This window comes from Bidens hawaiensis, unplaced genomic scaffold (assembly GCF_021521415.1).
Source record: "Bidens hawaiensis isolate Kalapana, Puna unplaced genomic scaffold, B.hawaiensis_p1.1 tig00419438_1, whole genome shotgun sequence".
Taxonomy (NCBI): Eukaryota; Viridiplantae; Streptophyta; class Magnoliopsida; order Asterales; family Asteraceae; genus Bidens; species Bidens hawaiensis.
The window spans coordinates 660,811-672,399 of record NW_027504861.1 but is presented as its reverse complement, the minus strand read 5'-3'; the positions used below and the strand labels follow the sequence as shown (position 1 = coordinate 672,399).

Sequence of the window (11,589 nt, the reverse complement as noted above, 5' to 3'; positions counted from 1 at the left end):
CGACAACTTAGGTATGCACGAGATTGACCCGAGTTGTCGACGGAAGCGAAGGACAAGTTCAACAAAAACCTTCAAGACCTTTATGACCATTATTTTCAAATGTATGGTCCAAGCACGAGATCGTCTTTTGTGAAAAAAACAACTAGTAGGTCGTGCAATGACCCACTTATAAACTTGATGAATGGGATTCGTGAATCGGCATCTAAGAGGCAAAGAGGAAACACACCAAGTAGCGAACTTGGTCGATATAGTGGAGCAAACTATGTTGAGGGCGCAACGGTCGATGAAATTATTAAAAAATAACTATTACAAACATTATTAAAACATAAACGATACTAAACATAACAACTAAAACATAAAAAACAAAGTCCGTCGTTTTAATCCGGGAATACTTATTTTTGGGTTGTAGAGCCGGACGACTCTCCCACTTCCGTTTTTTTAGCTTCCAACCTTCTTTTCTCTCGACAATACTTATTCGTATGTTTTCGTAATGTCGAGTTGGACCCTGCTTTAAGAAACTTCGAGCAATATTTGCAACGTGCCAACTCATGTGAGTCGGTCATGAGACACAAATCGTATGAACCCAAACATCGGGGCATCTTGTTGTTTCGATCACCATAACGTTATCATTAGTTGCCATTTGTTGTCGGTATAAGGTTAATTGTGGTTTGGAGTGTGTTTTATAGTTTTGGAAGTGGTTTAACAAGTACACAAACAAACCTTGCTATTTATAGTAAGAAAATAACCTATTTGTAGTTAAAAAAACCGGTTCCAACGGTCAAAAACGGCTATATAGCCGTTGGAACCGGTTCCTAACGGCTATAACATTTAAATTTCAAAAAAAACTGGTGGAACCGGTTTTTACGTAAAAACCGGTTCCGGTTCATACCCTACCCGGTTCTTAAAAGTTAGCATATCTGGGCATCGGTTCGGGTCGGGAACCGAACCGGTTCTTGATTGGAACCGGTTCCATTTTACAACCCGGTGTGAAAAAACCAGTTTCGAACCGGTTCGGGTTTTCCAGTTGAACCCGATTTGTGCACCTCTATTTCCGAGTATAAAATAACCCAAACCAGGTATGAACCGAAACCGGTTCCAGGTCAGGTACGAAACCAGGTTTTTTGTGCACCTCTAATGCTTTATTATCAAATTTAGGGTTTTAAACCTTGTAACCAGAGATCCATCATATCTCAGATGTGGCCACTTCTCTTAATTTCAGTACTTTAGATTGCTGGTAACTATCATAAATCAACCAAGGAAATTAAAATATTTCACTCCCCAATTTTACCACTGCTAGCACATATGTCTAGGTTTAAGCTTCTTTAGTTATTGCAAATTTTTCAAACAATAAAAGTGCAAAGGTCCAGTGAGGCATGACACCAATAAAACGGATCAACTTTCACAACAGCAAACATAATAATACAAAACTCATACATATATAATATGATTGTATCAACAAACCACAAACATTCATTACATTCTCCAATAGCAAGATTATCGATAGCACATAATAACACTTTATGATAAACAAATATACTACACGTGCGCACTACACCTAACATAACAAATCACTTTTTTTTTCTTTTCTCGACACCAAAATGAGAGGGAAACAGATGATGATGATGATGATGATGATGACGATGATCAAAAGAAATACAAAAACATCTACACTCCAAAAAGAAAGCAAGGGATATACATACAAATGGATCTAGCGAGGGGACGATTGTTTGTACATAAAATCTTGAGAAGCATAGTTTAAATCAAGGTTGTGAAGTTGTTCCATAAGTTGAGACCGCCTTTCCTTGAAGAAATCAAGACGGGTCGTTAACTCTACCAAAGTGGAAGATGCAGCCGACTGATATCGGGGATACTCAACCACCTATCAAATGCACAATTTATAAGATCGATAAGTATATTATCACCATAACCCATTTTTAAACTTAAGAAACGGGTTTCAATCCGGTGTATTTGGATGCTTACAATCTCTTAGACCACTTTATATAACAAAAGCCATATTAGTATTATAATTGCAGCTAAAACATTAAGTTAAAAAATAAAGCACACAAATGTTTGCGGGTCAACTCAACTTCACCCCTTTGTTTTGACCACAATTATTTACATTTCAGAGTTCTGACTTCCGAGGTGCGACAGAAACAGAATTCTGATTACTGTTTGACCATAAACCTAAAATATATATGTCAAGATTCTTTTTTTTTTCAAAAAAGGATAAACGATGAAAGCTTTAAATCCTTAAATGAGATAATGTTTTACTACATTCAAAAGCAGACTTATAAAATATTAGAAAAGGGAAATTTACAAACTGATTATGATTATTGTCCTTTAGTTTATAATAACTTCATAGCATTTTTACTACAAAAAACAGATGATGGACCACATTCCTCATAAAAGTCAAAAAAAGTTAGTTACTTTTTCCCTTAAAACTGCACAGGTATCAGATAAAAAAGTTCACACTTTTCAAGTGGCAGTTGAATAAAAATCAAGATTCTGTAAATTAACCTTAATTATCAAACAGAACCCAACTTTCTTCAAGTTTTTTTTTGTGTCTATTAAATTATAGGTAATTAATAGATATCTTAAGAAGCATATAAAGACAAACGGACCTCTGGTGCCGGTCTGGATGAAGATGGGACTGAGGCAGAATCAACAGCCCCAAAATCATCCATAGATAAACTTGTAGACGCCTCTGTACTTTTAGACTCACTGGAATCTATCAACTGCTGATGTTGCTGCTTGCGTGCAGGAGGTCTACTACTATTACCAGGTGTCGTTAATGTTTGCCCCTTAATGTTTCTCAACTCCGATCCCAGTGAAGTTTCCTGCTTCAAAATAAAAAGTTATAATAAACATTACAAAATAGTATTTAAGTATACAAGTTACTAATTACCTCTGTTCTTTGTTTCCTTTCATGGTTGATATAAGCAAGTGTAGTATCAAAATCTTGCTGGAAAAATCTCCTGCCAAACACAAATTATAACGGTTCAAAACTCGATTATACAACACAAATAACATGGTTTCAAGAGAATATTTTGACCCGGTTACTTGAAAATGGGTAGATTCGGATTATGCATCTCTAATAGATCATACAGGTCACCAAAACTGACATTAACTACTCAAATCTCCCGTGCAATGCGGCAGAATTTCGGTTTCGGACGGTATCAGTTCGGTTCGTTACGGTACTGGTACAGTACTCGCACTCAGTTTAGCGATGTAAAAAGCCCAAAGAAATATAGTTGTGATATGCCCAAAAGGATACCGACACATGTTTTACATCCATCAAAAACCATAAAAAATATCAGTAACGATGACGGTATCAATTTGGTTTGTCACAAAGTTTATACCAGAACGTCGAGACTCTGGAGAAAAAAAATTAAACACACCTGCTTATTTAACTTTTATTAAAAAATCAAAATTAGAAAATGAAAACTTGGTTGTTAAACTTCTAAGTACAAAACTATTGTGGTCAAATTATACAAAATGAAAATTATACCAACTTATTTATAAAAGAAAACCTTTGTGACCAGAATTTAAAAACAACTTTTGTGGTCAATTTAATAGAAAGTTTAGTATTCATCGCACAAATTCCCGAACACCAATATTAATATAGATATATAATGCATAGAATCTCTAAATCAATTTACTCAAAAGTTATATAATGATAGGAATCATGATCTAGTTTTAGTCTAAATATCATTTGTCTATTTTGGAAGGGGTTGAGTGCAGCTTATATTTAATAGGGAGAGGAGAGTATGTTTATGTTTAAGATGGCATTGCCATGGCTCCTGCTTATGCGGTGAGATAGGGCTCGGCCCGGAAATCTATAGTAACTTTTCTTTTTACGTTTTCGTAATACAACCGTTCGGTCTCTTGTTTCCCTTATTCTATTCTCTAAACTCAATTAATCGCTATCTGAACATATCAAACCTTATCATATAACTACTAAAAAAACATAGCTATAGTCATTGTATCCGACTTCTGGCACCCTCATAGTTTACAAAATACTTAAGAAAAAATGTTGAAACACTCACTGTTGAGGATTGTGGTTATGAACATGTTGATATCTATCAGACGCGTCAGAGAGAGAGCCATAGTGATGTTGGCGTTGTTGATTAAGTTGATGATGCAATTCTGCAACTTTCTGCTTCAATCTTGCCACATCAGCTTCAGCGAGAGCAATCTCCTCCAGCTCAGCTCTTGTCTACATTTAAAAAAAATGTTTATTACAAGAAAATGAACACAAGTTCTTGAAATTCTGTTTAATAAAAAAACAAAAAAGCTAACAGAGTATAAACCTTCGAATCCATAGTACGGGATCCAGAAACCTGTCCAGAAGACATACTTAAACCAACTTCTAATGCAGCTCGTAAATCCCTCTCGGCCTGTAACTGCTCCTGAAGTCTTGAAACCTGTGATCACATGTAAAATATTATATGTTATATTAAATAAAGAGAAATAATAATATGATTACATAACGATAGCATTCATCTTGTAAAACTAGACGCATACATCTTGTTCAAGTGCCAACCGACGCTCATGAAGTGCTTGTTTCCTTCTTTCCAAGCTAGCTTGAAGTATTGCATTTCCTCTAGCCTAATATTCACAATATTTAGACGTCACTAGAAAAATTGTCATATGAACATAAAATGTCATAAAATAAAATATTACCTCCTTTGCGATTCTCTGCCTCAAGTCGTTTTTCGTGAGCTCAAGCCTCTGAATAGCAAGTCTAGCAACATACATTATATTGCACTCATCAATACCAATATTAAGTAGATCTCATTGTAAAACAGATGAACAAACACATACATGCTATATATGTAAAACAACCCACATATATTGAACTACTATAGGTGATAACAGATATTACTTAGAAGCTCACACACAGACAGGAATAATATTGGTGTCTAAATTTGTTGCAAGTTTAATTAAAATATAATTATGTAGGTAAATATCACAATGCTTTAATTAAAAAAATTGCATAACAGAAAATACATGATTTCCTAGTTGCATAGGGATCCAATTAGTTAACTTCACTAAAAGGCACAATAATATTTGGTGAAAATATGTCAAAAGTTGGGAAATTTTTAAATTTTGGGCTTTTGGCTAACCTAACAAAAAGCCACGATAAGGATTAGGAAAATATATTGCAACAGTTGGAAAACTGTTTAAATATTATTCGAGTTAAGGTTCAATAAATAAATTTAACCATCTATATTAAAGCATAAAAAAAGACAAAATGAAACAAAAGTTGATAGTCTTACTCTTCTTCTCCAGAAGAATCTACTGATTCCATTGATGGAGTCTTTCTTCCCTGTTAAGCAATAATATGAAAAAAAAATATCATCAGGCCAAAAAAACTCCTAACATAACAAAGAGTGCGTTCTACTAACATGTGACCATAACATAACAAAGCACTTGGTTATAATATAAGTTAAAACTAAAGCGCATAGAAAACAAGACTTACATTTTTCCGTCCCCAAAATGAGGAATGCTTGGCATTATTACTATTACTATTGGAGCCTGCAAACTTGCTAATTGGAGTTTCAGCCGATGACTTGGCAGCAGAGAAAGGATCTATAGAAGAAATCATGGTCCCCACTGATCGATGAGACTCGCTTCTTGACAGCAAGCCATGCGGACCCTCCGTCTCCTTTCCATTTTCCTTATTTTTTTCTACACTTTGAGGCTCAATCATTTGAGTATTGGAATCTTCTACAAGTTGAGACAGGTCCAATGCATTAGAAGTTGGTACATTATTCCTTGGAGATACATCCGCTTCATACGCCTAAAATTCAATACAGCAAATTCTTTCCATCAGTAAATAAAATTTATAAGCATATTAAAAGCAGGAGTTTGCATGAAAACAGATTACCAAAATAGCCAAACCCAACCCAAAACTGACAGTTTGGTTTTATGTTTCTTCAAAGACTGAATTTCTGGTTCGGTTTCAATTTTGCATGTAACAAAACCAAAAAATACAAAACCAAACCCGTGAAAAGAAAAACAACTTTTGTTATTGAATTTATAAATTATAATTTTTCAATTTTTAATGTTAAGTAACTTGTAAAAATTAACAACTGGTGTAGCACAAAAAACTTTAGGCCCCAAACATGTAATAATAAATTAATCATTAATTAACCAATAATTTTAGACCCAGAGTTTCAGTCCCAAATTCATATTTGGGGCCATTTTTAGACCAAAAATTTCAAACCTAAATGGTAAGACCGAAAAAACTGAAACACAACAATTTTCACACACCCAAAAAACTGACTTTGTTATTAAATTTATGGATTATATTTTAATTTTTGAATGTTAAGTAACTTATAAAAGATAATAAATGGTGTAACCCAAAAAAATTTAGACACGAGCGTGTAATTAACCAAGAATTTTAGGCCAGAGTTTTAGACCGAAATTCATTATTTTGGGCCATCTTTTTGGACCAAAAATTTCAAGCCTAATCGGAAAAACCGGTAAAACCAAAACCGAACCAAACCCACTACAAAAAACAGAAACTAAATGGTTTCCAAAAACAGAATTTAGACACGAGCGTGTAATTACCAAGAATTTTAGGCCAGAGTTTTAGACCGAAATTCATTATTTTGGGCCATTTTTTTGGACCAAAAATTTCAAGCCCAAATGGAAAAACCGGTAAAACCAAAACCGAACCAAACCCACTACAAAAAACAGAAACTAAATGGTTTCCAAAAACAGCAATTTCGTTTTTTGGTTCAATTTGAGCCAAACCAAGTACCAACCCTAATTTAAAGTTCATCAAATCAATAATTAGGCAAACACGTGAGAACCTTAAAGTCATAAAGATCATAGCCGGCATAACCACTGCTTTCACTCAACTTTCCACTGAGTACCCGTTCAGGATCCTCATCACTTTCTTGATCACCTTCATTTTCTGCATCATGATAACCGTTTTCTTTATTCTCATCGTCTACTGAATCTTCACTCCCACTATTATCTACCCGTGAATCTGCTGACATTGAACATTTGAGCATTGCATCATCCTGCACCACAACACGGACATTCATTCTAGATCAATATTAGCTTCAAATACTAAAATAAATCAATTAGAAAGAAGAAAGACGAGAGAAGGTTTACATCGAACACCGTCTCATATTCCTCCAGCAGAGTTGTGATAATAGCTTGAGCATTATTAGCAGCATTTGCAGCAGCAAGCAACTGTGCAGAATTGTCACCATTATTATCAAACTCATCTTCCGACTCACATTCACCAGCTAAAAGAGGGCGCAAGAGTAATGGCGCCATGCAAGCAGCAACCGCTGATGGTGTCATCCGGTTCTCAAATGAATGTGAAGAAATAGTGTGCATCATTTTGAGAATTCTGCAGATGAAATCCACCATTTTAATATACTTACTACAGTTAATTTAACAAAATGAATATAAATCAAAACACATGTGTACCTTTGCAGTAAACGCCTATTTGGTTCAGGAAATGTTTCCAAGATTGCAGCACGCATGGTGTTTACTCGAGCTTCCTTGCGATCAATTCCTTGTTTAAGAAACAATATCAGTGTATGTATTCCAAATGTAGTAATCTAATTAAGTGATTGATCAACAACTAATATTTAAACATGGAAAAAGAGAGATGAACTCACTGTGAGCTTCAAGTAAAGCAGTGCAGCAGGATGCAGGAACAGGGGATGAGGGCAGCTCACGAAGAACATGCTGCCAACGAAACAGCTTTATTAAACATAAACCAAAACACGATTCAATGTATAAAGCTTAATTTATATATATATATATATATATATATATATTTTATGATATTTATTTATACTAGTCACGATTATAATCAGGTATGCACCTTGACACAGTCACCAACAACATGAGCATCCTCATCAGATCCAAACTCAGTCTTTCCTGAAATAATACATAGTACACTTTAGTATCTTGCCACCTTATTGTTGAATAAAATTGAAGTAACAAACCAGAAAATGTTTTGACCTGTTTCATAATCCTGAACCCTCCGGTCAACTTCCTCAACGTCTGCAGATTGTCTTAATATACCTTCTACTTTCGTTCCTGTAACAGAAAGGATCATGAGAAGACTTAAAAGATATGAAAAAAACCACTTTTTAAACAAGAAATTTTCTATTTTTACATTCTTCTTATATCTTATTAATCTTTGACAAAAAAAAAGCTATATGTAGTTAGCGAGTTGCATAAATTTAACTCGTAAGCTACATATATGTACCTCGAATGAGATACATATACGTAATATCGTGAGCTACGTTTGTTTTTTACAATACTAACCTTAGAATTGAAATAAATGTAAAAAATAATAATAAAACTGACTGGTTGGTAGCGGTTTTTTGATTTTATCATAGCATATACACACAGACATAAACCTCTTACATCAATCTATATGATATTAACACATTTAGAAAGAAGCTTACCATGTTTCTCAAGAAATCTAAGGGCTTTTTCAAGGAAAGACGGGCCTCCATCTATATCTTCCAATGCAAGCAATATTGGGCGTCCAACAACCAAAGATTTAACCAGTCGTTTATCCCTCCCTACACAAAAAATCATAGTAACTAAACAACTTCTCACAATGACCCGTGCAGTGAAAACAGCCAAGATAAAAAACACAAACATTGATGAAAAGGTCCTTCAATTGAATCAGTAGTATCATTCCGAAATATTCCATTATGCCCCATAACAAGAGCTGCACTAGGTGCTTGAGCAAGTGCATGTTCCAAAGCCGACTTCCATTCATACAAATCCTCAGATGTCTCAGCCTGAAATTTCACTAAATCCAATTATTTAAGAGAACATAAATAACAAAAAAACAATCTTAAATTGTTAAAAAAGTAAACCTTGAGGGTAAACGCCCTGCCATCACGTCCATCAGGAAACAAAACAGTTAACAGCTTTTTGTCCTCTCTAACCACCACACTGCAAAATAAGATAATCCACAATGTAGACTAATGCTTCCTCAAAAACAATAATAAACATGCAAACCAGAAAGAACCAATACCTTCCAGAATTGTTTAAATCAATCCCCCCTAAGGTTAAATTTACTTCGCCACCTCTTTGAGGGATTGCACTCTACATGTTTAGCAATAAATGAGGTCAAATCCAGTAAATAAGTCTTGAAAAAAATGAATAGAAGAAAAAGATAACTAACAGGATCATTTTTAAAAAACACCAAAGAAGTGCGTGTAAGAATAAACCATCGCTTCTTCCATGACTTCCAACCTAAACCTGAGGTAGCAAGAGCGTTAAGTGTTGTTACCAGAGATAGTATAAAAGAATTGTATATGAAAATCTACTTCTATATGTTTGGTCCTTTCACGAATCACGAGATATCACAAAATTGTCTGCAATATGAAAAGCCGCTTTATTGTCACACCACAAATTCAGTAAACTTGGTTGAGTAAATACGATCTGACCAAGTAGATGACTTGACTTACAACACTAACTGGATAAGCAATATGAAGACGAGTACTCAACTTTCCAACAATTCTTCTATAAATGTGTCATCGTCATGTTATTTAATTTCACATTGGGTATCATAGGCACATCACAAGGCTTTAATTTAGTTCCACCTCAATCAATCAATACATCCAAACAACTGACTGCTCCACTAAACCTCTTCATTTAAACCACCATGTAAAATGACATTCTTTACATCAAGCAACATGTGACAAAGGAGGACCGTGAAAATGTTTCCACAATCCACCTCATACGTTTAGGCATAACCGTTGGCCACTAGTTGAGCTTTTAAGCGTGTCATACCAGATTAACCCACAGAGTGAAGACCCATGTGCAATATATTTCCTTTTTGACACGCAAATCTAGCTAAAATTTAGTACCATTCTCGTAAGGGGATTCATGTCTTCAATCATATGCATATAGCACTACGTCATCCAAATTTAGCAAATGCCTTATAACTGGTTAAAGAACACGGTTCTTGAAGTTCAAGCGTGCATAGATCATCAAACTCCCACCCTAAACTAGTGTTTGGTAATAAGAATTCATACACAAAAGGCCTGACTAATTTTCAACTGACCATGCTCAGTCTAATTTATATTTTCAACTGACCACTTTTTATGACTTTTATGAAGCATCAAAGAACATCATACACCGAATACACTACCACTAGCTAACAAGATGTCTTTTATAGATCATATAGCCTACACTTTAAAGCAATAAAATTTCCAGTTTTTAGTGCATTGACTATATGCAAACTTAGCGCCTATAATTTTCTTTAATCAAACAGACATATAAACATCAAATTAGGCACTTGAAACCACAAATTTAAATTAAAGGAAGAAGCTTTACTCACCTTTCGAAGAGATGAAGAGTGGGCCGCTTTTAAAAATCTGCACAAATAATTTCCACATTATCCATCAATGATAACTTAATTCATTATAAACATCCACCTACAATTCAAATTTTCTTTTTTTTCTAAATATGAATCGTGAATACACTAATTATATGGATTTTTTGAGCAAAATTAGACCTAAACTGAACTTAATAAAGACAATGTTCGTACCAATTAACAAATACTTATTGCTAAAATGAAAACCAAAACCCTTGCCGATTTCAATCGAGAGAACATAGGCATACCCGAAAAGATCAGTAAAACCACAGATTATCAAAAAGTAAAAAACTTTCATCACCACAATAACATTATCCATAAATGCTAACTTAATCCATCATATACGTAAAGCTACAATTTTATTTTTCTTTTTGTGAAATGTGATTATAATGAAACCCTATACATACTCTCAAAAGAAACTAGCCAAACAAAATACATGATTTACAGTTCCATAAATCATATGAACTTTCAGGGTTTCTTGAAACAAAAATAAACCTGCATTGAACTTAATAAAGACAAAGTTCGTATGAATTAACAAATATTTATTTATAGCTAAAACCAAAACCCTTGTCCTTTCCGATCGAGAGAACATGAGCAATAAGACAGATGATCAAAAATTCATCACCACAACAACATTATCCGTCCGTCAATGCTAACTTAATTCATTATAAACATAAAAGCTATAATTTTTTTTCTTTTGTGAGCATAAACAAACCCTATAACATACTCTCAGACGAGAATAAATGATTTACAGTTGCATAAACTTTTAGGGTTTTGTTTTTTTTTTCTAAAGAAAATTAAAGGCACAATAAACATAATAAAGAGAAGCATTAAATCACCGTATTGGAAGGAGCAATTCTTGGGCGGTCGAAGGGCGCCAAGGAAGCAGACATACTTAAAACTCATCAAAAGCAAAGAATCAATCTTGAATGAAGATTAGGGTATTTGATAATAATTAGTTTTATGCAAATGCAGATCGAAAGAAAATAGCAGTTCCAACAATCAACCCATTGTATTGTATTGTAAAGAAGATTAGGTGATAGTGGTTGCTTTTCACCTACTTTTGGCAGAGTGTAATGTTAATGTTTATGTTAATGTAATGTTAATAATAAGAAAGAAGAAATAAGAAGAAGATGGATTCGAGTTCAAGATTTGGTTTTTTATGAGGAGACTCTTTTCAGCCCGTGATTCTATCGGTCAAGCACCCTATG

The 11,589-nt window shown here is 34.2% G+C and overlaps 1 protein-coding gene across 3 annotated transcripts; it reads right to left on the bottom strand.

Moving 5' to 3' along the window:
- Window positions 1–1,285: 1,285 nt before the first annotated feature.
- On the bottom strand, window positions 1,286–11,312 carry LOC143608834 (rho GTPase-activating protein 7-like). Of its 3 annotated transcripts, none has more exons than XM_077083762.1 (22): window positions 11,218–11,312; window positions 10,343–10,379; window positions 9,182–9,258; window positions 9,032–9,102; window positions 8,871–8,949; window positions 8,648–8,792; window positions 8,448–8,567; window positions 7,996–8,073; window positions 7,856–7,911; window positions 7,647–7,716; window positions 7,453–7,540; window positions 7,129–7,372; window positions 6,822–7,034; window positions 5,483–5,803; window positions 5,280–5,329; window positions 4,684–4,744; window positions 4,525–4,608; window positions 4,311–4,424; window positions 4,047–4,216; window positions 2,906–2,975; window positions 2,622–2,840; window positions 1,290–1,879 (listed from the first exon to the last, which is right to left on the bottom strand). In XM_077083762.1, exons 1-22 carry the CDS (start codon window positions 11,269–11,271, stop codon window positions 1,709–1,711), a joined length of 2,592 nt encoding a protein of 863 aa, XP_076939877.1. In that variant the 5' UTR covers window positions 11,272–11,312; the 3' UTR covers window positions 1,290–1,708. The 3 variants fall into 3 exon arrangements, with proteins under 3 accessions (XP_076939879.1, XP_076939877.1, XP_076939878.1); XM_077083763.1 differs by having other exon boundaries at window positions 1,292–1,879; window positions 2,622–2,837; XM_077083764.1 differs by lacking the exons at window positions 2,622–2,840; window positions 2,906–2,975 and having other exon boundaries at window positions 1,286–1,879.
- Between the last annotated feature and the right edge of the window lie 277 nt (window positions 11,313–11,589).

Bases quoted from the DNA above. Each gene is read 5' to 3' on its own strand.
- LOC143608834 (XM_077083762.1), bottom strand. From the start codon at position 11,271: ATGTCTGCTTCCTTGGCGCCCTTCGACCGCCCAAGAATTGCTCCTTCC. The intron at 10,380-11,217 runs GTGATTTAATGC...TTATTTGTGCAG, and splicing joins GAATTGCTCCTTCCAATACG to ATTTTTAAAAGCGGCCCACT. The intron at 5,804-6,821 runs GTTCTCACGTGT...ATTGAATTTTAG, and splicing joins ATGATCTTTATGACTTTAAG to GCGTATGAAGCGGATGTATC.